Source organism: Gadus morhua, chromosome 11 (assembly GCF_902167405.1).
Source record: "Gadus morhua chromosome 11, gadMor3.0, whole genome shotgun sequence".
Taxonomy (NCBI): domain Eukaryota; kingdom Metazoa; phylum Chordata; class Actinopteri; order Gadiformes; family Gadidae; genus Gadus; species Gadus morhua.
The window spans coordinates 16155688-16179600 of record NC_044058.1 but is presented as its reverse complement, the minus strand read 5'-3'; the positions used below and the strand labels follow the sequence as shown (position 1 = coordinate 16179600).

Below are 23913 nucleotides of genomic sequence, written 5' to 3'. Positions count from 1 at the left end.
CTTATTGGAGCGTCTTTCAGCTGTTAACTTTCTAACATGTTTTCTTTATAAGCCATACCCCATATCTGTGATCAGTCGACGTAGGCATCAGTGACTCTGACAAAGTTAAACCTTCTTCCTGAAAGACAAAATCATTGTTGAGAATTGTTGAGACTAATTGATCCATGTGTCAATTCATGGACTGGTGAAACTTGTCGAAATCTCTTATTGATTGCCTTCTCTTCACTTCACAACAGCAAACACTTGATGTATGGGTAAAATCCTCAGTTTACACTGCACATTATTTACCATATCAAGATTACTATCTCCTTCTTTACCTATTTTGCTGCTAACCACAGGGTCCTTACCTCTATTGCACCAGTGTTTGATGCCAGGCTTGGCTGGGAATCACGCAGATCCATGTATCCAAGGGAGCCATCTAATGAATTCTGGGAGTTCTGCTGTGTTCCATTGTTTGCAGCAGGCTCTTCCAAACCCAAAGGCTAATATCGGCACAAATGGCAAATTGACACAAATGTGCAGTAATGGTCAGAGACCCTCTTGAAATTATTGATTAAATAAATAATGTATGCATTATAGTCAGAGATGATTTATATATGATTTTTGTTTTTTTTATTGTTTTATTTATTGACTCTTACTTCTGTCCTTGCAGAAACAAAGAACATAGCCTGGCCTGATCAACATAACATAAATGAACATTGTGAATCACTGATGAGGTACAGTATTTATTACGTAATGTAGGAATGTAGCATTGTCTGTATGGCATCCTTAAGATGCATAATGTCAACCATTTATAAACTTGGAGTTAAAATGCAAGTTTCATTTGCATAAACCTCTTTATGTATTCAATATGGCTTCTGAGAGAGGTGACATGACATACTAAATCTAACACTGCCCCCATGTGGTAGACATACCAATAATCAAATACAAACACAAAAAGCATAGTTCATCGGCACACGATTGGGTTAGCTACCCCAGAATGGTATATGACAGGTTTAGCTACTTTGGCTACTTTTAATATTTTAAGGATTTGTGTTGATTTTAAAAGTATGGACACCAGGAGAAGCTCTTCAGATAATGTTTATTTACATTAAAGTATTATAGCATGTTAATAAATCTTAAAACCATACATTAGAATCAACTCCCCATACCATTAAAATAAAAATGTTTTGCCCGATGTAGTCTAATAAGTTGCAGATAACAATTACCCTTAATAACTAACCCTCGTCATGAAAGAAGAATCTTGGACATTTAAATTTTTTATTATTTTACACGTCTGCCAAAAAAATATTATTTGCAAATAATATTTTAAAATTAGTCACTCATGCAAGTCAAAACCATACCAAATAAAAACCATGAAAAACACAATGACAATCAAACAAAATGGAAAATGGAAAAAAGAGCAACAAACTACATAATGGTAAAGCATTGACATTTTCAGATTGCAAAGTGAAAAGTGACATGAAATGGAGCAATAATATCAAACACATACATTCATGCAATATACTATTGCAGCAAAGATGCCACAGTTGATAAACTATATCATAGCACTTTGGTTTGGCTGAGTTTACAGTAAAAGGAAAAAAAGAAATACAAATACTTAGTGGACTTAAGACTAGATAAATGAAGATGTACTGTACTATGGATTCAGCTAAACTCAATAAGCCAAATAAACCATATATGTATGTGTGTGATGCTAGTGTTTGAATCAACACAAGGACATATTTACACAAATATTCAAGTAATAAATGACAATTGTGAATGTAGATTATTCCCCAGAAAAGTATCCCAAGAAGGTCAGGCTCTCAACTCTCAGATCTTCCAATGTGATGTGCAACGGAAGAAACAGCATTACTCAATGGAAGATCTAGAAATAAAAATAAGTATGGATTTAGCAATAAAAAAACATGCAGATGAAAAATGAACACTGAACACAAAAGTACAAATGAAAACACAATGCAAGTAAATCAACAATGCCAAAAAAGCTTAATAATAATGGTAGCATCTATATACTCAAACTGGAGTTTTACCTCAATAGCTGGATGGGATTGATGATTGCTTTGAAAGCCACCACAGCAGACTGCTTCCTCCGAGTAATTGCTGGTGCTCCTGTGACTGAGTTTGAATGAATGATACAACTGTAAATGAGGGATAAGCGGGAATAATTAGAAACAGTACACAGAGACATGCAGACAGAGAGAGGATAGATAAGACACTTATAGGCCACAATTATAATGTTCCTTATCGATTTATCAATCAGTTTTTGATTGATTGAGTATAGCCACCAAAGTTGTATGGTAACGCTAAAGGCAGCTGGTGTGAAATGATTATTCAACTGTCAAATTTGTAACAGACACATTTTAGCCAGATTATTTTGATTCAAAGTTCCGATATATATATATATATATATATATATATATATATATAAAGTATACAGGTAGATTGATAGAGAAATAGTGGTTGCAGAGTGATTCATAAATAATAAGAAATAGCAATATATGGTGGCAAAAAAATGAAAGAGTGCAAAACAAATGTGATGATCAAATTTCCACTTACAAGAGCCAAAATAACAGGAGGCTGGTCAATGATGGAGAAGAGGTTCATGTCTGACATCTCCTTGGAACACTTTACTGGTACCACAACTTTATCGAGGGGGAAGGATATGAATGTCGTGTATTGTGTAATATGTTGGATGCAATGAAAAAACAAAGGTGAGTGAAAGTCCACTGAGTACAAGGGGCGGATGGCAACCTACGTGAAGGCGATTACAAAGAATTTCTCGTTAACCTTGTACTTGTTTTTCTGTAGTGTGTGTGATTCTTAAGTGAATCTTTTGTGTGGTTGCCATTCATATATATACAACATCTCTGCAACTTAAATGATTATTTCTTAGTATGCGCCACTGAAAATAAACATCTATAAAAAAAAGTCAATCTCAATACAAAACAGAAATCTCTTAAAACGCTATCTGTTTTGGCACTTGTCAGGTAAATGTCAAAAAAGATAAAAATAGAGAGAGTATGCGTACATTTTAAGAGAAAAATAGGAACGCTTTAAAAATAGATTTGTTTGACTTACATATAATATATATATATTAGTTTCACAAAACATTAGTGTACATGTTTACCTATTCTCTAATGCAAAAAAGCTTTAAAAATATAAATTGATATATAGAGCAATAAACAAAAAAGTCTAAGATAATTCTAGCAAATCTTAAGGCATATGCTTAGACTGAAACAAATGTCCCTAATGTAGACAATTTCCAATATGGCCATGCAGAGGGGAAAAATAAATAATTTCCATCTTATTCTATACTATCATTCTCAATTGATTTATCAAACTATCTAGAGTGCATCACTGTCATCTGGGTCAATTTCAAAATATCAAAGGTGTAGTTGGCTAACCCATGTTAGAATCTACGACCATAGCCGGATGAGGAGTTTGAGAATGAAGAGGAGGAGAAGTTCATGCTAAATCCAGAGCCTGCATCAATGCTGCCCCTCCGAGAGCCTGTTCTAGATCCTGTCCTGGAGCCAGTCCGTGAGCCGGCGGCAGACGTTGCCCCACTGACATTATACGGGCTGTAGAGCCCCTTGCTAGACTGGGAGGCGGCCTCAAGCAGCTTGATGCCAGTTCCTTCCTCCACCATGCATCTATCCATTGCATCTTTGAAGGAGATTTTCAGCTTTGTTTTGGGGCAAGTTATGTATTTTGAGTAAGCGCTGACATCCCTCAGCTTCTGTGCAGTGCGGGCATCAATTGAGCCCTTTTTAATGGAGTCATCTAGTGACACTCTGCCTTCAACGTCTGGCTCAATAAGACCACCGGTGAGATACTGGATCTCCAAGAAACGCTGTCCAGCCTCATAATACAACCAGCCCTTCTTAAGAGCTTGGGAAGCAGACATCCTTTCTTTAGTTCTGGGGTCTTCAAATCCATTGTATGCTTTTTGGGCTAGGCTAAGTCGATCAACCATGATTTTATCGACAAGGCCTTTCTCTGTTGCTTCGGGAACAGGGAGTCGTTCCCCAGTGGTCGGGTCGATTATACCCCCCGTGCAGGCCTGGGCCTCGAGTAACCTCTGGCCTGTAATATTGTCTACTAGGTTTCTGTGCATGGCTTCAGTGACAGAGACCTTTTCCAGGGTATCTGTGTCCAAGATCCCAGCAATTGGCCCAGTCTCTTCTGATGGATCATTCCATATCACCGCAGGTGCTTTAATGGTGGGTAGGGGACTCATAGCGAAAGAGGAGGAGGTGGATCCTGTGGTGGAACTAAATGATGATGTACGGGAACGGAATCCTCCCATGGTTCCCGAGAGCATATCAGCAAATTCACTGATGGACAAATTTCCGGAGCGGTATGTATCAAGTGAATTTTTGTCAATGAGACCACGTGCAAGAGCATCGTCAACGTCGTACTGTCTTCCGGATCTCCTGTCAGTGATGATGGATTTGACAGTGCCATCTGAGGACGTCATTGTGATCTCTTCCCATTCACACTCCTGCTCGGACAGCTCCAGATAGGTCTGGTGGTCGATGAGTCCCTTTTTGTAGGCTTCGTACACCGTCATCTCCCTGCCGGATTCTGGGTCCACGATGACAACTCTACGCTTGCGAACAGATGACTTGGATGATGACTTCCCCTCACGCTTTTTCTCCTTCAGGAGCAGAAGCACCAGACCGGTGTCTGGGTCTGTAATGCACCTCTCCATGAGTCCAAGATATGTGAGGTTCTCTTCGGTGTTGGGATCGAAGAAGCCTTTGGTGTCATCAGATGGATCAGTGAGAATCTCATTCATCTCCTCGTCGAACAGGCCACGTTTGTAGGCCACCTCTACAGGCAGACGATGACTTTCCTCTGGATCAATGATACCCCTGTGGCAATCTGAGCCTCCAGGAGACGGATACCGTGATCTTTTAAGATCAGCCCCTTCTTCATGGCTTGGAACAGGGAAATTGTTTTGCCTGAATAAGGGTCTCTGTATCCAGTAACTGCTCTCTCAGCAGACAGGAGCTTGTCTTTGAATTCTGGCCCAACTATTCCCATTCTGACAGATTCGTGGACGGTCAATTTCAGGTTTTTAATTGGATCAATGACATAACCTGTGGCAGCTTGGGCCTCGAGCAGTTCAAAGGCAGTGCCTGGCCTGATCATGTTTTTCTTCATGGCCTGATAAATGGACAGACGGTCCATCGTGTTCTCCACATGCACTCCGGCAATACAGCTGGTTCCCTCAAGGTATCTTGATAGTCTAGCGCTAACCTCTTCCACTGTTATAAGACCTTCTTTCAACTGAGTGGCCGTCTCCTCGTCAATGATCTGTGAACGTAGGAGCTCTTCCAGTGTAATCTGTTTTCTCAAACCCTTGAACGTCAACCTCTTATCTCCAAGTGACAGAAGGCGCAGTCCACCTACCAGCTTGCATCTCTTAAGCAACTGAGAATATGACAGTTTTTCCTCTGTGACAGGGTCAACGAATCCTTTGACGTCATCACTCAGTCTTTCGTTGGTCTCCTTGTTGATGTAACCTCTTTTCAGAGCAATGTCTGCAGGCAGATGGAATTGGAACTCAGGATCTATGATGCCCCCGGTGGAATTTTGAGCCTCTAGCATTTTCAGCGCATAATCCTCCAGCACTAAGTCCTTCTTCATGGCTTGGAAGAGAGAGATAATTTTCCCACTGTATGGATCTTTGTATCCTGTCACCGCTCTTTCGGCTGATAGAAGTTTGTCATGGATTTCAGGGCCAACTACACCCTTGCGAACGGCCTCGTCGACAGTCAGTGTTTCATTTTTAAGTGGATCGACAATGAATCCTGTAGCAGCTTGTGCCTCCAAGAGGCTGAGAGCAACTTCTGGCTTCAAGAAACCTCTCTTCATTGCTTGGTAAATGCTCAATTTAGCACTAGTGTCTGTAGTTACACCAGCAACACAGCCCGTGCCATAGAGATACTGCTTCACATCGGTCATTTCCATTACGTCTCGGACCTCTCGCTTGCCTGACTTTAGGAGGTTGTACAACTCTACATTAATGATTCGAGCATTGTACAGCTCTTCGATGGTTATCCTTCTCCTTATTGTTGTGCAAGACATGGGACCATCATTCATGATGATCTCTCTCTGCTCCATGATCTCAATTATGATTATGATCATGCGCTCTTTGGTGATGTTACCGGAGCGATACTCATCCATGAGCCTCTGCCTTTCCTTCTCTGGAAGAAGATTGGAATTCATGACATCCCAGAGATTCATGGACTCGCCAGTCAGGCCTTCAATTGGAATTTCCATTTTGGTGTTGGCAAGATCACTCTGTGTTTGTTCTTCAGTGTAGAGGTATGTTTTCTCCACAATAACGGGAGTAGGAGACTGGGGCTTTGAGAGGGGAAGAAGGTACATTCCTGTCTCTGGATCTTTTGTGCACTTTTCTCTCAGCTGTTTGTAGGTTACATGACCATCCGTTTCTGGGTCTGAGAATACTTTGTTGTCATCTGATTGTTCAGAGAGAGTCTTCACAATGTCTTTACTGAATATATTCATTTTACAAGCAATGTCAATTGGGACACGGTGACTTTTAACAGGCTCGATAATTCCTCCGGTGACCATCTGTGCTTCCAAAAATGGCATTGCATGCTCTTTCAGAACAAGGTCTTTTTCCATTGCCTCAAACAGTGAGATTTTGTTGCCTGTGAAAGGATCTTTATAGCCAGTGACCGCCTTTTCTGCAGAGAGAAGTTTTTCATGTAATTCAGGGCCAACAAGGCCTGATTTAACTGCTTCGTCTACAGACAGGCACTGGTTCTTCACTGGATCTGTAATGAAGCCAGTTGCAGCTTGGGCCTCAAGAAGTGAAAGGCCAGTCTCATGTCTCAGGAGATTTCTCTTCATGGCTTGATAAATGCTGATTTTCTCTTGTGATGTTTCAAGATACAGTCCAGCAATGCTGTCAGAGCCCTGGAGGAATTTATTTACATTGGGATTAGCACTGACCTCTTTAGGTGTTGTTTTGCCTTCCTGGATAAGGCCAAAGGTTTCCTTGTCAATGATTTTGGAATTGAACAGAGATTCAGCTGTGACTGGTGCTCTGAGACCCTTGAAACTGACCTGTTGTTCTTTCTTGGCCTCTTTCTCATCTACAACTGTGATCACAATCCTTATGATCTTTTCAATTGTAATCTTCCCAGACCTGTACTGTTTGATTAGGTCACGTCTTTGTTCCTCAGTAAGATATTCAGAGTTAATAATTTCCCAAATGGTTATCTTTCGCCCTTTGTATGGCCCTGAATTCATCTCCACAGTTGCCTGAGTCAATGCCTCTTTTGTCTGGGACTCTGTATATTTCTGAATTTCCTTTGAACTGATTGCTTGATCGGACAGGGGTAGAAGTGGGAGACCTGTTTTCTTGTCAACAATGCATCTTGCAAACAGCTGTGAGTAAGTGACTTGTTCCTGCGTGTTGGGGTCAAAGAAGTGTTGATTTTCCTCTGTTGGTTTGTTTAGAAGCTGCCTAGTCTCATTATCAAAGAAGCCTCTTTTACAGGCAACTTCTTGTGGGATGTGGTGGCTTTTAACAGGGTCAATGATGCCACCTGTGGTCAATTGAGCATCTAGAAGTCGCATCCCTTGATCTGTAGGAATGAGATCTTTCTTCATTGCCTCAAACAGAGACACGGTCTGTCCACTGTAAGGGTCCTTATATCCAGTTACAGCTCTCTCTGCAGATAGAAGTTTTTCATGCAGCTCGGGTCCAACGATACCTGCTTTGACAGCTTCATCGACAGTATGCTTCTGATTCTTTACAGGATCAATAACATACCCTGATCCTGCTTGGGCCTCAAGCATATGCAAGGCAGGTGCTGGCCACATGATGTCCTTCTTCATAGCTTGATAGAAGGACATTGTCTCTTGGGTCGACTCGATCATCACCCCTGCAATACAGTTTGTGCCCTTCAGCGCGGTTTTGACGTCTTTTGTGTCGGACACTTCCTCTATGGTCTTCTTTCCAGTCTGAAGTTTGTTGTAGAGATCTTTGTCGATGATTTTGGATTCCAGAAGTTCAGTGGCAGGAACAGGTGCTCTCAGGCCATCAAAGGCAATCTCATTCTTCTTCTCTTTTTCCTCAGCAACAGTTATCACGATTTTTATGATCTTTTCAATTGTGATTTTTCCTGTCTTGTATTGACGGAGTAGGTCCCTTTTCTGGTCCTCTGTAAAGTATTCAGAATTGATAATTTCCCAGATTGTGACAGTCCTTCCTTGGAATTTCCCGAATGGCACAGACACTTGCGTTTTGCTGAACACATCCTTTGTCTCTTCCTCTGTGAAGATGCTTGAGCATTGAGCTGCCTTATCTGTGATTGGCAGGAGTAAAAGACCAGTGTCAGGGTCAGTGGCGCACCTTTCCATCAGCTGAGAATATGTAAGCGGTTCTTGTGTGCTTGGGTCAAAGTATCCCTTGGTGTCATCTGAAGCATTCTCCAAGCTCTTGCTCATTTCTGCATCAAAGTGACCTTGTTTGAAAGCTAATTCTTTAGGAACACGGTGGCTATTGATAGGGTCAATAATGCCTCCAGTGGCAAGCTGAGCCTCAAGGATTCGGACAGCATGATCGTGTTCAATCAGGCCCTTCTTCATAGCCTCAAAGGCAGAAATTTTGCTGCCAGTGTATGGATCTTTATAACCAATCACAGCCCTTTCGGCAAGCAGCATTTTATTATGCAGCTCTGGACCTATTAGGCTTTCCTTGACAGCCTCATTGACAGAAAGTTTCTTGTTTTGAATGGGGTCAATTAGGTAACCTGTGGCTGCCTGTGCCTCAAGAAGTATCATAGCTGTTCCTGGAGTTATCTTCTTCTCTTTTGAGGCTTGATATATTGACATTTTCTGATGGGTCGGTGACAACAGGCCAGCAATAGAGTTCTTTCCTTTGAGGATTCCTTTGAGTTTTTCAGACTGTCCAAGATCTTGCACATTGGTTTTGCCCTTCTTCAGCTTGTCAAACTCTTTTTTGGTCAGGAGGCCAACCTCATGAAGCCTGCTGGCTGGAACCTTTTCTCGAATGCCATCGAAAGACAGAGGATCTGCCTTCCCACTGTCCACAGCATCTACACCTTGGCCATTTTGGACGCTCTTTGTTGGAACCACCATCTGAGCTTCAGTTGCTTTTTGAGCCAGAATTTCAAGCTCTTTGTTTTTCTGATCTCTCTCCAGCTGCTCTAGTTTGTCACGCAAATTCTGGTTCTCCAATCCGAGTACCCGTTCCTGCTCGAGCCTCTGCCTCTCTAATTCTTGCATCTCCTTTTGCTTGTTAAGCATCTCTATCTCAGCCTCTTTTTGCTTGTTGAGGGCAGCATTCATGTTGGCCTGGAGCTTTTTCTTCTCTGCCTCCATCAGCTGTCTTTGGCGCTCCTGCTCATCTTGGAGGGCTTTGGCCTTTTTGACCTCTTCTTCAAACTGGCTTTCCAGTTTCTTCTTCTCATCTTCAATGAGTTTCTCTTTCTTAAGGAGCATCTCCTTCTCTGACAGGAAAGACTGCTGGAGCATTGTTTTCTCGTGCTCAATCTGTTTTTGCTGAGCATCAGATATCTGGATTAGAGAGACAAAAAAATAAGTTAGGATATGTTTTAATTGCCACAAAATTCTCCAAACACTGCATTTATTTATTTTAACAATGGTTATTGTTTTGTAGAATGCACTCTGCTTACGCATATGGGCTCTTGTCAGTATTACATTATACTTCACATTTGTATTAAACCAAAATTATTTCTTTACCTTATCAAGATAAAACACATATTTAAATCAATGGAAAATGTATGTTCAATTATTTTTAGTCTCTCTTTGGTACCAGCATAATCACATAAATCCACGTTAATAATTTGGATTCATTGAAAAATTATTTTATTCCATGGTGTCATTGTGCTCGAGAATATTGGGAACAGTTTTGCATTGCAACCGCTCTTTACATAGTCATTCATAATACCCTGTACTAACTATTAATCAAATCAATTTTTGCGTTTTGAATTCCCTCAACGGCATCGAAGTAGTTGACCATCTGTGGGTGAAGTCTCATGGGTTGAACAAGGCTGATAACATTGCACCCAGAGGCATTCATTCAAAATAGTTAGACTTCTAACATATCTTTGCAAATTGATAACAAAACCAATTTTTGCTAGTTTCCTATAAAAACAAATGATTATTTGTAAATGTTAACATTCCGTCGATATGCAGAATGACATTATAGGCCATAACCTTTCTCTCTGAGCTGCAAGTGTAATACTTGGATACACGCTTTTAGCAAAGGATGTTTTTTATTGCCTTGAAATGTTGAAATGGTCATTATCATTTATAATTATTGTGTCGAAATTGATTGCGTTAGACCATCGTCTGTGGTCAATGATTTTGAAATAATATGATGCATTGTTATTCATATTCATGGGACTTGAATATTAGGTGTCCATAGCTGTTTTTATTGAAAGGTATTCATTATTTATAATTATTCATTTTAATTGTAAAAGTTTCTTATCATTGCATATCTGAATATATTTTGACATATGTGAATATGTCAAAAACATTTTTCCTAGCCTTCATTGACGATTTCTTTGTTGAAATGCAATTGTGAAATATGAATGGATGTCATAAAATAAGATAAATAGTCCAACATTCCAGACATTCCCACATTCAAGACATGATTTGGATGAGCACAGTGCACTGTACAAAAAAACAACGATTCAAAATCAAAAGGATGTGGATTGATGATTAGTAATTTGGGTGAAAGAGATAACGGCGGAGGTGTAGAGAAATGATTTGGAAAGAAAGTTAGTTTGATAGAGAGGGTTAACAATGACATAGACTGCTCCGTCATGTCATCCTTTACACAATACCTCTTTGGATTTATTTTGAAGTTCTTCGGCTTCCTTTTTCAGTTTATCCTTCTCGTTCTCTAGGTCTGCAAAAGCTTTGCGTAAGTCACCGGACTCTTTACTGCTGAACTGCTGAACCTCTAGGTTTTTTATCTCTATCTCATGAAGCCTGGCAGCGATCGAGTCAGCTTGCTTCTTGAACTTCTTCGCCTCCTCCTGGGCTTTGCTCTGACCGTCACTAAGTTGAGAAACCTCGAGTTTGAGTTTTTCTGCCTCAGCTATGATCTCCAGTTTTCTTCTCCTCTCCGCCTCAAGAGACTTCTGGTAGCCCTCCGTTTCTTCTTCGAGACGCTGCTGCATGAGCTGTTTGTCCTTGAGCAGTTTCTGAGCTTGTTCTTCAGCCTGGTCCTTTTGTCTCTGAAGCATTTCGGCCTCGGCTTTCAGTGTGGAGGCCTCTTGTATGGCTTGCATTTTTTCTTTGAGCATCTTCTCTGCAAGAGCTCTTTGCTGACTAAGCTCATCTTCCGCCGCTTGTCTCAGGTGGGCCGCCTCTTGGGCTTCCACACTCAGTCTGGCGGCCTCCTCAGAAAGCTTCTTCATGTTCTCAGCCTTGTCTGCAAGGAATTTCTGCGTGTTCTCATTTTCTTTTTTGATAAGGCGCTGGTTTTCCCCTTCTATTCTTAGTTTCTGTTTGAGCAGCTCCTCCATGTGGACCTTTACTTTGAAAAGCTCCTCCTCCACTTGGGCCTTTTGCTTGACCGCATCGCCAACCTCATCTTTCAAGCGTTGGAGCTCGTCATCCAAGACATATTTCTGCTTATCTGTTTCATCAAGCTGAAGTTTAACCTTTGTAAGCTCTTGTTCCACTTGGAATTTTTGCTTCAAAGTTTGCTCTGCCAGTTTCTTGTGCTTTGCCATTTCGGCATCAGCCCGTTCTTTCTGTTTGAGTGCAGCAGCCTCGGCCTGTCCTCTTTTAGCAGCTTCAAATTCAGCCTCCTTCCTCAACCTCTCTGCATCCTCCTGGGCTTTTTGTTGAACTAAAGCTTCTTGTTCAGCCAACAGTTTTTGGCGCTCTGCCTCTTCTGCTTGTTGACGTAGGAGAGCAGCCTCATTTTCTGCATTCTTCCGAGCAGCTTCTGCCTCTTTGGCTAATTTCTTGGCCTTCTCATACTCCGCTTTGAGTTTTTGCTGCCCAATGTTGTCTTCTTGTTGTTGCTCGAGGACACTTTGAACTTGATGCTCAGCTGCGCTGCACTTCTGGGCTGCCTGTTGAGCTACGATGATCTGTTTTTCTGCTTCCATGTCAGCCTCCTCCTTCTGCTTTCTGGCTTCTTCAGCTCTCTTTTTCAGACGCTCAACCTCGTCTTGGGCAATCTTGCGTTGCCTGCCAGCTTCTGCCTCTGCGGCCGCGATTTTCTTCACCTTTTCTTCGGCTTCCCTTCTTCTGTGCTCCTCTACAAGGGAAAGCTTCCGGAGTTTTTCTGCCTCTTCTTCAGCTCGAAGCCGACTTTGTTGAGTTTCTTCTGCAATGTTTTTCAGTTTGTTGAGCTCAAGCTCCAAATCAAGCTTTCCGGAAGAGGCCTTTTCGAAGTTGACCTTAAGAATTCGGATCTCTTCTTCCACAATTCTTCTCTGCTTCAGAGTGTCATCCACGATCGCCTTTTGTCTCTCCATTTCAACCTCAGAGGATTTCTTGAGCTGGACTATCTTCAATTCGATGTCTTGTTTGTGCTGGTTGGCTTGGTCTTCAAGTGCCTTCCTTTGGTAAGCCTCATCTTCAGCATGACGCCTGAGTCTTTCATTTTCAGCCTCCTTCTCTTTCAGGGCGATCTCAGCCTCTGTTTTTGAGCGGGTAGCTTCGTTAATGGCAGCAAGCTTCTCCTTGAGGATCCTTTCAGCTTCTCCTCTCTGGCGAGCAGCTTCGTCCTCGGCGACTTGACGTTGGCGCTTTGCCTCTTCTACAATTGATCTCAGTTTGCCTGCCTCCTCAGCTAGGTCCTTCATTTTGGCAGCTTCGTTTTCCAGGAGTTGCTTGCTCTTCTCGGTCTTAGACATGCTCTCTTTTTCCGCCTTGTTTTTTGATTCAATAAGCAGATCCATTTCACTGCGCACTTTGGCCAGCTCATCCTCCAGTTGTTTTCTTTGTTGTTGGGCAGCGACCACTTCGTTCTTCAGGCGGTAAAGTTCATTGTCGAGAAGAGACCTCTGTTGTTCAGCATGGTCAAAGTCTGCCCTCAGGCGGATCAGCTCTTGTTCTGCGTTGAGTTTCTGCTCAGCTGTTCCCTCAGCCAGCTTCCTCTGCCTCTCAAGTTCATTTTCGGCCATCTCCTTCTGTTTTAGGGCAGACTCCTCTGCTTTGGCTCTCCTTTTGGCCTCACGCTCTGCCTCCTCCTTTTGTTTTTCTGCTTCTTCTTGGGTAACAGTCTTTTTCTGGGCTTCTTCCTCAGCCTGGAGTCTCAGACGGAGGGCCTCGTTGGCTTTTTGACGCCACTTTTCAAGCTCTTTTTCAGCCTCCTCCCTGGCAGACTCAGCGTCCTCCTGTTGCTTCTTGAGTCTTGCTGCATCTTGCTGCAGCTGGAGAACAGTGCCATGCTCTTGTTTGAGGGATTCCTCCAATTTGGTAGTCTTCTCCACATAGGACATGCGCTTGCTTTGGAGCTCAGCAGCTGCGCTCTTCTGGGCTGCTTGGTGGGCCACCTTGATTTGCCTTTCCTTCTCTATTTCTGCCTGCTTCATTTGTTGCACGGCCTCCTCTGCTTGCATCTTGAGGTTTTCCAGGTCTTCAAGGGCCCGTTGTTTTTGCTTGGCAGCCTCCTTCTCAGCTTCTGATTTCAGTTTGAGTTCCTCCTCCGCTGCGCGTTTTTTATGCGTCTCTTCGTTGACTTGTATGCGGAGCTTCTCTGCCTCTTCTTGAGCTGCTTTTCTGAGTCTCTCAGCCTCCTCTGCCTTGTCACGAAGCTGGTGTAGCTCAGACTCTGCAACAGACTTCTGTTTTACTGTTGTCTCAAGTTGAATTCTAATGATGCGGATTTCTTCCTCGATCTTAGTGCGGCTATATAAGGCTTCATCCACTTGTTGGCTTTTGTTCTTTATTTGCTGCTCTGAGAGGTTTTTGAGCTCATGCAGCTCCTGCTGGATGTTTTGCTTCTGATTCTGTGCATCAACAGCGACAATATCTCGCCGGCTGACTTCTTCCTGCATTTTGAGCTTTAGCTCCAGGGCTTCTTGCTCTGCCTTTGCAATTGCCTTTGCGTGTGATTCAGCTAACTGTTTTTGTTTTGCTAACTCGGCCTGTATTTCTGCGAATTTTTTCTGCTCTTCCACTTTGTGTTTCTGGGCAGCTTTCTGTATTAGTGGAAGGAAATGGTAAAGAAAGGATCATAATCAAGCAAGACGTTACATTAATTGGCTCCTGTGGAAAGTGGATTGGAATTGCGATTGTTTTCTGTAATCACATTCCAATCACACTTGGAAAGAGAGCGACTTAATGTATCGTCTTACTTATTAAATGTTAATGTAAAAGGTTAGGTTAGAGTTCACAACAAACATTACGGTGCAATGGATATTAAAATGGATGATGTTAAAATCACGATGCAGTTAAAAAATATAATCAAACACGAACAAACACAAGCAATGTTAAAGAAAATAATGGATGATGGTAGGGTTGTGGTGGAGGTGGTTGATGTGGTGGCAGGTGAGTGATGGCAATTGAAAAACATGAACAACTACATCACTTCACAACACATGTGGCATGCAGCTGTAGCTTCTCTTGCAATAACTTTTAAATGCAGTTAAATAGAAGTTAAATATCAACATGAATTCACTAATATTATTTGAACAGGGTTTTTTTTATAGCATTGGCAGTAATCTAACTATTGCCTGTTTTGCAAACAATATTCCTTTCATCCTAAAAAAAATTGAATTTGTATTCTTGAAACAATTCAATATTAGTAAAGATAACATTATTAACACTGTACAAGTGTTTCAAAGCTCCATTCATATTATTAAATAAAATAACGCTTTAATCCTTTGTTTAATCTTTTTGCATCCATTCCCACAGCATCTCACTTCATGCACAAGGAGCTCTTTATGTCGCTATACTTCAAGAAGTAGGCAAGCAGAGGTCAGAAAGGTGAGGCAGTTGTTAAAGGAGGCAAAAAGCAATTTCATGTTTTAAAACAAAACCTTTGAAAGGGTAAGTAATGACATTGCTTATGATAAAAAGAGAAGGAAGAACTATAGCATATAAGAATAAATGACATTTATACATAAAATATAGCAGATTGAAGGCATGAAAGTGGAAGAGAACATGTGAGATTACATGAGAGAGCAAGATAATGTGTTATTAAGGTACCTTAAGTATAGAGTATAGTTTACCTCTTTAGAGCCCAAACAAGTTAAGCTTTGACCATGCCAAAGCATTGGCAAGCAGTTAAGAGAATCAAAGAAAAGAATGAAACGTTAGGGTTAGAAAAAGTTTGCACATTTGAAAGTAGTTAATTTTGGCCATGGAGAGCTAAAGACCAAAGTTGCAGGGTCTTTGGCTGAAGCATTTAGTAGGAACTGTGATATGTACAGCCGAATGACAAAAACATAGGCAGTTATATAGCAAGAAAACAAAAGGTGCATAGTGAAACAAAGGATCCCATTATACTAACATAACAAAACTAATGCATTATGAATGAGGGATGGATGGTTTGGCCAAAATTAAATTGTATTAATGCAAGATTGAACGATGCTCTGCACTAACACTGCATACGTTTGGTCGAAAACTGACGTTTTAATAAAACTCATGCGTCATACTTAATTTTAGAAATGCATTTTGTTATTACACACCATTGCATTAACCCTATATTGCTCCCTGCTTTTTTGTTGTGTTAATATTATTTGAAGGACAACACTCAACTAATAATCATACACTGCAAAAAACCCTGCGGATCAGCTACAGCATGCCAATGCTCCACACTTTTTGTCAATGAAAGTGTAAAAGTTGTCACCAGTAATTCACTGGATTCAATTCACTGTGTGTGTGTGTGTGTGTGTGTGTGTGTGTGTGTGTGTGTGTGTGTGTGTGTGTGTGTGTGTGTGTGTGTATGGGTGTGTGTGTGTGTGAATGTCTGAACGTGTGTGTGTGCATGTGTGTTGGTATGCATAGCTTTTGTTCCGTGGGCACTTGTGAATGTTGATATGCGTGAATGCAGGTGAGAGGGAGAGAGAGAGTTGGTTATGTGTGGGTGCATGCATGGGTTTTGGTGGGTGAGTGGAGTGAGCGGACGGTCGGTCGGTCGGTCGGTGTTGTTTGGTCAAGGTAAGGTTTGGGGGGTTCCGCGCATCGGTAGGACCCCGCGGGTTGTCACGAACCTCCTCGTCCTCCAGGCGGCGCTGTGTGTCGGTGATGAACTTGATGTACTGGCTGGTGAGGGTCATCAGCTCGCTGTAGCGTGTCCTCAGCGTCACGTACTGGGGGAAACATTTCAACATGCACCACATTCAGCAGGGGGGCCTCTGAGACGAAGCTTCCTGACCTTTTGGGGCCAGAGGCCCGCCACGACCGACGCCTTGATCAGATTTAAAGTCGTAGGATGTGATGATGAAAAAACATGATATTTATAAGATATATTAAGAGCAATATTTCACACACAGTAGATGTGAAATGTCAAATTAAGCAAATGGTAAAAAGTTATAATTATATTAGAAGAAGATACATTTCATTAGCTCACTAGCCTTGCCTTATCGATGTTTGGAATTCAAACAAATGTTATGGCACACCAAACTCTTCCTCAGGGAACGCCTGTGTGTCTTGCCCCAAAGTTTGGGAAATGGGCTTTAAGTGATACCAAGGATGTATCTCTGCATCGTCTGATACATGGTGATAAGGAACACACACAGACCTCCTGGATGATGTTATCAGAAGCGGAGTCCATCTTGTTCTTCTTCATGGGTGACGTGAAGGGTTCCACTTGAGCTTTGTAGGCCACCAACTGGAGTTCATAGTCCTGGAACATAACATTCAGACTCTGAGTCTCAGTAAATATATCCCAGAATAAACTAAACAGATACAATGTGAAAGAAAAATGATTTTACATTTTTAATTACAAATTCAAACACAAAAATATTTCAAAAAATGTGGCGTCATTTTACCTTGATGGTGTCAATGTAGGCCTTTGCGTAGTTATGACACTCATCAACCTTGTCCTTGTTGTTCTCAATCTCCTCCAGTAGTTTCTGTAGTGAGAAAATGGTCAAATGGTCAAATGGACAAACTAGCTGTACAGCTAGAGAGAGAGAGAGAGAGAGAGAGAGAGAGAGAGAGAGAGAGAGAGAGAGAGAGAGAGAGAGAGAGAGAGAATAGACGACACTAATGAATTGAAGAACAGTCATCTTAATACAGTACCTTCTCCTGGGCCAGTTGCTCCTTCAGTGTTTTGCTGTCGCTGATGGACACTGCCTGGATCTTCTCCTGCCTCTGCTTGGCGTCTCCGATCCACTGGATGAGCCAGGCGTAGCTCTCGCGGTAGTAGCCCAGCTGGCGGCCCAGCTGCTCCAGCTCTCTGTGGCGCAGGTCCATCTGGGTGAACACGGCCCTCCAGCGGTCCTGCAGACCGGACAGGTGCCGGTGGTAGTGGTCCAGCTCCACGTCGCGCTCGCTGTGCACGCGCGACATGCGGTCGCTGGCCCCCGACGCCTTCTTTAGCTCCGTCTCCAGGGACTCGAAGGCCGGCTGCTCCGACTCGGCCGCCGCGTGCAGTTTCTGAAAGGGGGGGGGGGGGGGGGGGGGGGGGTAAGGAAGGGAGGAGGAAAGGAAGGAAGGAAGGAAGGAAGAAATAATCAATATTATTTAGAATGGTAAGAAAACATTTAAAAGGAAGCAAGAAATCCAACGAAAGAAGAAAAAGCAAATGTACAAACCAAAAGTCAGAAAATAAAGAAACATATTGTTGTTTTAAATGAATGAAGACCAACCATTAAGTTCCCACATAATGAATATATATATATATAGATATAAAGTATGCAGAAAGCCAAGCCATGTTTGTTACCTTGAGCTCGGCCCGGCAGGTCTCAACCTCCTTGACGTCATTGGGCACGGTCTGGACGTCACGCAGCTTATCCTCGTACTTCTTGAGCACGCCCTCGGCCCCCTGGCTGCTGCGGATCACCACATCCACCGTCTTCAGCCTGGAGGTGACGAAGATGAGAAGAAACACATTGTGTCATTGGATGGATCAAATGGGTGCTTGGCCTTCTGCGCAAAAGGCATGTTCCTGAACCCTACGGCAGTGTTTCTGAACTCACTTCTCCAGGTAAACAGAGGAGAGCATGTGGGCGTGGTCCATCTTCTGCACGGTGACCTGGAGCTCGGAGCGCAGGGCCGGGGCTGACGCGGGCTGCTGGGGGGAGGACAGTACCTCCTGGGTCTTCAGGGACACCGTGTCCACCTCCTTCTTGATGCGGTCCAGTTCGTTGTGCTCTTTCTGCAGGGGAGCAACAGAGAAGGGAACGTTAAGTCAGGGCGGAGATCCTTGAGCAGGGATCATCACGTACACATTGTACAGTATGGACAACCATGTTATGCTACGAGGTCATTGCTTTCTATTGCATTAAGTGCATTGCACACACATGAGCAGTACACATTCTTGACCAGTGGAACTGCAACAAAACAACCTATGTGATGGAGAGCCACGCCCACCCACAGTAGAAGACTTTGTACAGAACATGGTGCTTCAGAGGCCTCAGCACTGTACCTTCTGCTCGCTGGTCTTGAGAAGGCATTCCTTCAGGGGCTCCTCTCCCAGGGGCCTGCGGATGCGGTTGACTGTGTGTGTCTCACAGTCCTCGATACGCACACGCAGGTCCTTCAGCTGGGAGGTGTATGACTTGCAAACGGACTCATATTGCTCACCTGTGCGGTTGCATGGGTTTGAGTGAAGGAACAGAAGAGAAAGGAAACAGGGTTGAAGATGTGATCATTGCAGGAATCGCAATGGTGAAATGGCATGTACATATGAGATTGTGGAGCATAGCGTTGCATGTTTAGTTTGTGTTTGTGAATTAGGGCGAATGTGTGCTCAAGACTTACATAAACATCCTTAAACAAACGTAAAGCAAGCAAGAACAAAACAGTGTTGGGTTGCAATATCTATTCAATATATCTTCAAAGCTTACATTCAGTGATGTGTGTGCTTTGGCAGCAAGTAAACCACAACAAAAAGTACATTCAAAGCAATTGGTAACAAATAATTTAAAGCGAGAGGCTATTTAGTGATACTGTTTTACCTATGTGCATGGCAAAATAAAACGTAGCTGTTCAACCACTGCATCAGAACAACTCTTACGCTGTGAACCAAACAATCAATGAACACATGCAATCATCCCAAATCCTTGTGAGCCAGATGAAGCTAAACCGTGGGCGTGAATAGTATCACTTACTGTGTGGACTAAGCAACACATAGAAAATACATATTTTTGTGTTTCATCCCATTTGTGTTTCAAAAGCATAGGCCATACACATGCTCGCTGAGCCAGGCTTAAACAACATGGCCTTTGTTCAGCTTGAACGTCACTCACCTTTGGGTTTAAAAACCACTGACCCTAAAAAAGGCGAACCGACAATTACATTCAAGGTTTCATACACCAGCTCCAGTATATCTCTGTTTGCGTCCCTAACACAGGTAAAGGTACAGATTAGTGGCTACGGTTTGCAGTTGTGGCGCACTCACCTTTCTCCATGGAGCTGAGCAGGTTGTCAAAGTACTGAGTGGTCTTGTTGTACTCCCCCTCCACCTGCTGCCGGTCGTCGGGTCCAAACTGCTGGGAGTCCTGGCTGTCACGGAGGAAGTCCTGGTAGTGGAGCTGCAGGTTCCGGATCATCAGCCGGTACTCGTCTTGCTTCATGCTCTTGAACTGCGGGAGGAAGGGCGGGGTTATGTTATAGGACGTTATAAACTGCCTGCTATAACTTTTTATTACATCTTAAAGTAGTACTCTATTTTGCATCAAAGCACAACAAATATTTGATGTTTTGAAATTTGGGGCCAAAGTCCACCTTGCTCTTGTTTATAAAATAGATTGACCTGGTTACGATGTTAACAATAGCTTATAGATATATCAAAATGTGAGCAATATCACAAGGTTAACGCCCATATCATTACTGTGAATAGTGGACTGACCATGGTGATGTTCCAGGAGCGGATCACTGTGATGTCCTTCATCAGGTACTGCCATGACAGCAGACCCTTCATGTCGATGTGCATCTGCTGCCACATAGTCACCATCTGCTGGTGGCCTGCGTCCAGACTGGGGAGAGAAGAGGACGTTAGGTAAAGAGAGTTCCATGAGTGTATCATTGATAGATATAGCTCAGTTTTTAACACAACCACATAGATTACACATACTTCCTGCATTTACTTTTCATTTGTTATACAATTCATTTGTTTCTTCATATACATTCATCATTTACTGTCCTGTATGTCAGGTGACAGAGACACACAGTTTTTCTCATTGCAGCTTGCAACAAATATAGAAATCCTGTGCATCTGAACGGCTAGAGACACTGTATGGTTTAGTATAGCATAGTACAGTGTGGCATTTAAATGTGTTTCCTTACCTAGCCACACTGTCCATAGCATCCTTGTTGACCGGAGGAACCATGAAGCACACGGAGGGCACTACGGCCTCGTTGCCCGATCGGTTCAGGATCTTCCACTTGAAAGGCGCAGAGTTGTTGAGCAGAGCACACTCATCTCCTTTATGGACTGTGATCTGCAAACATCAGGTCACAGGTTGAACCTAGTCAGACCACCGGTGGTGTCTTGGCTAAACAAGCCTGCAGGAACCTTTTGGATGGTCCTTGGATTTAAGGGTTAGGTTTAGACCAGACTGGGGAATATATAATGGGGAATCCTAACCTCAGCCTGCTTGAAGTCGCAGACGGCCTGGATGGGTAGCTTTCCTTTTATGGCGGTGGTGGGGTTGCGAGGCTTCAGCTGGATGATGGTGCGAGCCCTCTTGTTCAGGCTGCTCACGTTGGTCTTAACCTCGTTCAGCTGCTCCTTCTCCTCCTGTTAAAGACACATCAACGATGACAATGTAACACCCGACAACATCATTTTGGTCTCAAGCGATCTAAAAGACTAGTTTTAATGTTGAACCCTCTCACTGGTACAGGATTTGCTTTGTTTTAATGTATGTTTTTACTGATATTTGTTTGTTTATTAGTTAATTGCATTGCATTTGTAAAGTGACTTGTAAAGTGACTTCTTAAAAAAGCGTATTATCATGAACAGCCTGGGAGCACTGAGCAAGCCTACCGCAGCGTCCTGCAGAAGGTCTTCCAGGCGCGTGGCGGTGGTGGCTCGGTCGCAGCTGTACTTCTTCTTCATGTTCTCCTGCATCTTCCTCATCTGCTCCTGAGACTCCTTCACATCGGCGAAGAACTGAGGGAGGGACAGACACAAGTCTTTGTTAACGTTCTGTGGCCTTCAGTTCTGTGTGGTACGCAGGGAGCACGACAAACCGCCTCATCTTCATCGTTGCTGCGTGATGCGGGGCGTTCACCATCGAGAACTGAAGCGCTGCTATTTTGTGTACCTGGTAGTAGGAAGTGTTCTCTTTTTGATGAGCCTCGATGCAGCAGCACAGCTGAAGGATCCAGCTCCACTGAGTCTGCAGCGCAGCTGTGAAGGCCTGGAGGATGCAGAGACAAGGATGGGGGGAAATCAATGGAGAGGCGCTAATGGGTTGAACAACCGGTCCCAGTAGGTGCTAGGGATATATCTGTTTCATAATGAGGTAGGGACTACACCTAATGTATATTAGTTTCGGGATCAAATGATGATCCTCTGATAATTCACAATAATCATATTTTCATGCATTTACAAAGTTATTTAGGCACTCATACACACTTTGAATAGAAGGTTGCGTGTGTTGCATAAGATGATCTATACTATGTGTTTGGAGATATTGCTGATGGTGTTGTGTTTACCTCCACTGTCTTCTTGCCTGGGTGTCCCTCCCTGATCAGTTTGTCGCCGGTGGTCTGGATGTCGTTGATCTTCTTCTCCCTAAGCTCCAGCTCCCGCATCAGACCCTGAAGACAACAGAAGAGATCTGTGTTCACAATGCGTCATATTGACTTATACCTTCTCATTCCTTCCATTCAACTCTATCGATTCACTGCTCCCTGAGGTGGTTCAGTCAAGAGCCTGATATGCGTTTGGGTTTGCAAATACGATTATTGTTGTTATTATTATTATTATTATTGTTGTATTGTTCGTAATACATTCATTTCGCAAACAAATTCAGAGCCAACAAATGTAAGGGACAACTGCAATAAAGTATGGGATCGGTTGAACAGGGACTGCGTCAGGCCCACCCACCGAGTAGTTGTCCTTCTTGGCGGTCATGTTGGAGTTTCTGTCGCTCCAGTCGAAGTTGACCTCCTCCTCCTCTTTGTCATTGAGCCACATTAGCTCTTTAGTGGCGGCGCTGACAAAGCCGTTCAGAGACTCCAGGTTCCTCAGGCGCGATTTGGAGGAGTTCTGAAATACGCAGCAAATCATGAGTGATACACGGCAAATATTAATTGTAGTATAGAAATAGTCTATAAGGTGGCATACATTGTGCATGATTGAGTATATTTACCAGTAGTTTGGCGTACTGAAGTTCCAGTTTACCCAGGTAATCTCTGTATGCTCCCTTACTAACAGGAGACAGCTGTCCCTAAAGAGAGTACATTTTTACTAGACTTACAGAGAAAATAGCAAAGGGACAATAACAAAGAAAGCAATCGAGAAATTATTTTTTTGAATACGGTTCAACAATATTGTTGTCTATCATGTAACATCGAAAAAAAATATTTCCCAAATTGTTGCAAAATTGTCCCATGAAATCTTCCAAAATGCCCCCAAAGAACATTACATGAGGCAAAACCAGTGAGTCTTCTACCCTGGTACGTACCTCATCAGTCTTGGCCCTTTCGATCTTGGCCCGGAAGTCCTCAACGCTCTGGTGGAGACCCCGGTGGCTGCCCAGGTTGGACTCCACAGTGGGCAGGTCTGAGCCCCACTCAGACTCGTTGATGCGGCGCTGGTTCTCCTCCACCCAGGCCAGGAGGTCCTGGGCGTAGCGCAGTGTGACCCCGTCCAGCTCCGGCCGCCCCTTGGAGGACTGGCTAACCTGGGCTATTTGATGCATGGTGGTCGTCAGGGTGGTCTTCTGACGCAGGTTGTGATCCGTGCGCAGGTTCACCAGGCGCTCATGGAGGCGGTAGACCCTACAGGAATGGAAACATCATAATTGGTTATGGTTTTGCTCTGCACGGATTTGGAACCAGTCCATTAATTGAAGGCAGGTTAAAGCTTGAGTGGGCAATCTGGAGAAACCGGATTTTTTAAGTACCCAACCGAAAAGGTAGACAAAAAAGGTGTCCATTGAATTATTTTACTCAAGCCAAATTAAATGACAACAACAAATAGCACTAGAAATGTTTCTAAAATAAATGACCTACCCTAGTTTTAACATCTCAGAGTACAAATGTAAAAAATAATGAAGAAAAACCTTTGCTCTTCACTGACCTGCGATATATCTGCTCAGACTGCAGGTGGCGCCCGTCCTTCAGGAACTGCACGTCGTTGAAGAGCAGACGGATCATGCCGTCTGCCTTATCCAGGTCCCGCTCCACCTCTGCTGTGTACCGAGCTGGTTTCCCTGAATTCAGCAGACGGAGGTCCTGCGGGTCACAACAACACAGATATTTAGTTTCTCCAATAATAAGACCCAGTAGAGTCACAAAGCGACAACATGGAACCGTAGCTAATGAAATACCAACTCTTCACCTCAGAGACTTTACACATTTCCCAATAGAGAGCCTTTTCATATTTCCATAGGAACATTTACCAGACATTAATAAGTGAAAATGTGAAGGTGTAAGACTATCCAGACTCCCGTTCTTTAATAGGAGGAAATATCTTATGCCGTAGCTCATGATGGAAAATTAAAAAAAGCCATGTGAGATGACAAAGGGATTGCTGACTAGTAATCCTGGATGAATAGAGAC

At 43.1% G+C, this 23913-nt stretch overlaps 1 protein-coding gene across 1 annotated transcript in view; it reads right to left on the bottom strand.

The window, feature by feature from the left end:
- Positions 1-1062: 1062 nt before the first annotated feature.
- The window catches only part of LOC115554019 (plectin-like), a 58191-nt gene continuing 35340 nt past the window's right edge, over positions 1063-23913 (bottom strand). Inside the window, 23 exon segments of the mRNA XM_030370609.1 lie at positions 1063-1867; positions 2031-2138; positions 2557-4878; positions 4881-9585; positions 10881-14204; positions 16221-16319; positions 16751-16855; positions 17001-17084; positions 17254-17610; positions 17897-18035; positions 18153-18331; positions 18602-18759; positions 19577-19760; positions 20027-20153; positions 20464-20618; positions 20765-20917; positions 21167-21292; positions 21447-21542; positions 21841-21945; positions 22235-22396; positions 22500-22577; positions 22815-23130; positions 23432-23586. Of these exon segments, the coding sequence (XP_030226469.1) occupies positions 3410-4878; positions 4881-9585; positions 10881-14204; positions 16221-16319; positions 16751-16855; positions 17001-17084; positions 17254-17610; positions 17897-18035; positions 18153-18331; positions 18602-18759; positions 19577-19760; positions 20027-20153; positions 20464-20618; positions 20765-20917; positions 21167-21292; positions 21447-21542; positions 21841-21945; positions 22235-22396; positions 22500-22577; positions 22815-23130; positions 23432-23586 (12276 nt within the window). The 3' untranslated portion in view covers positions 1063-1867; positions 2031-2138; positions 2557-3409.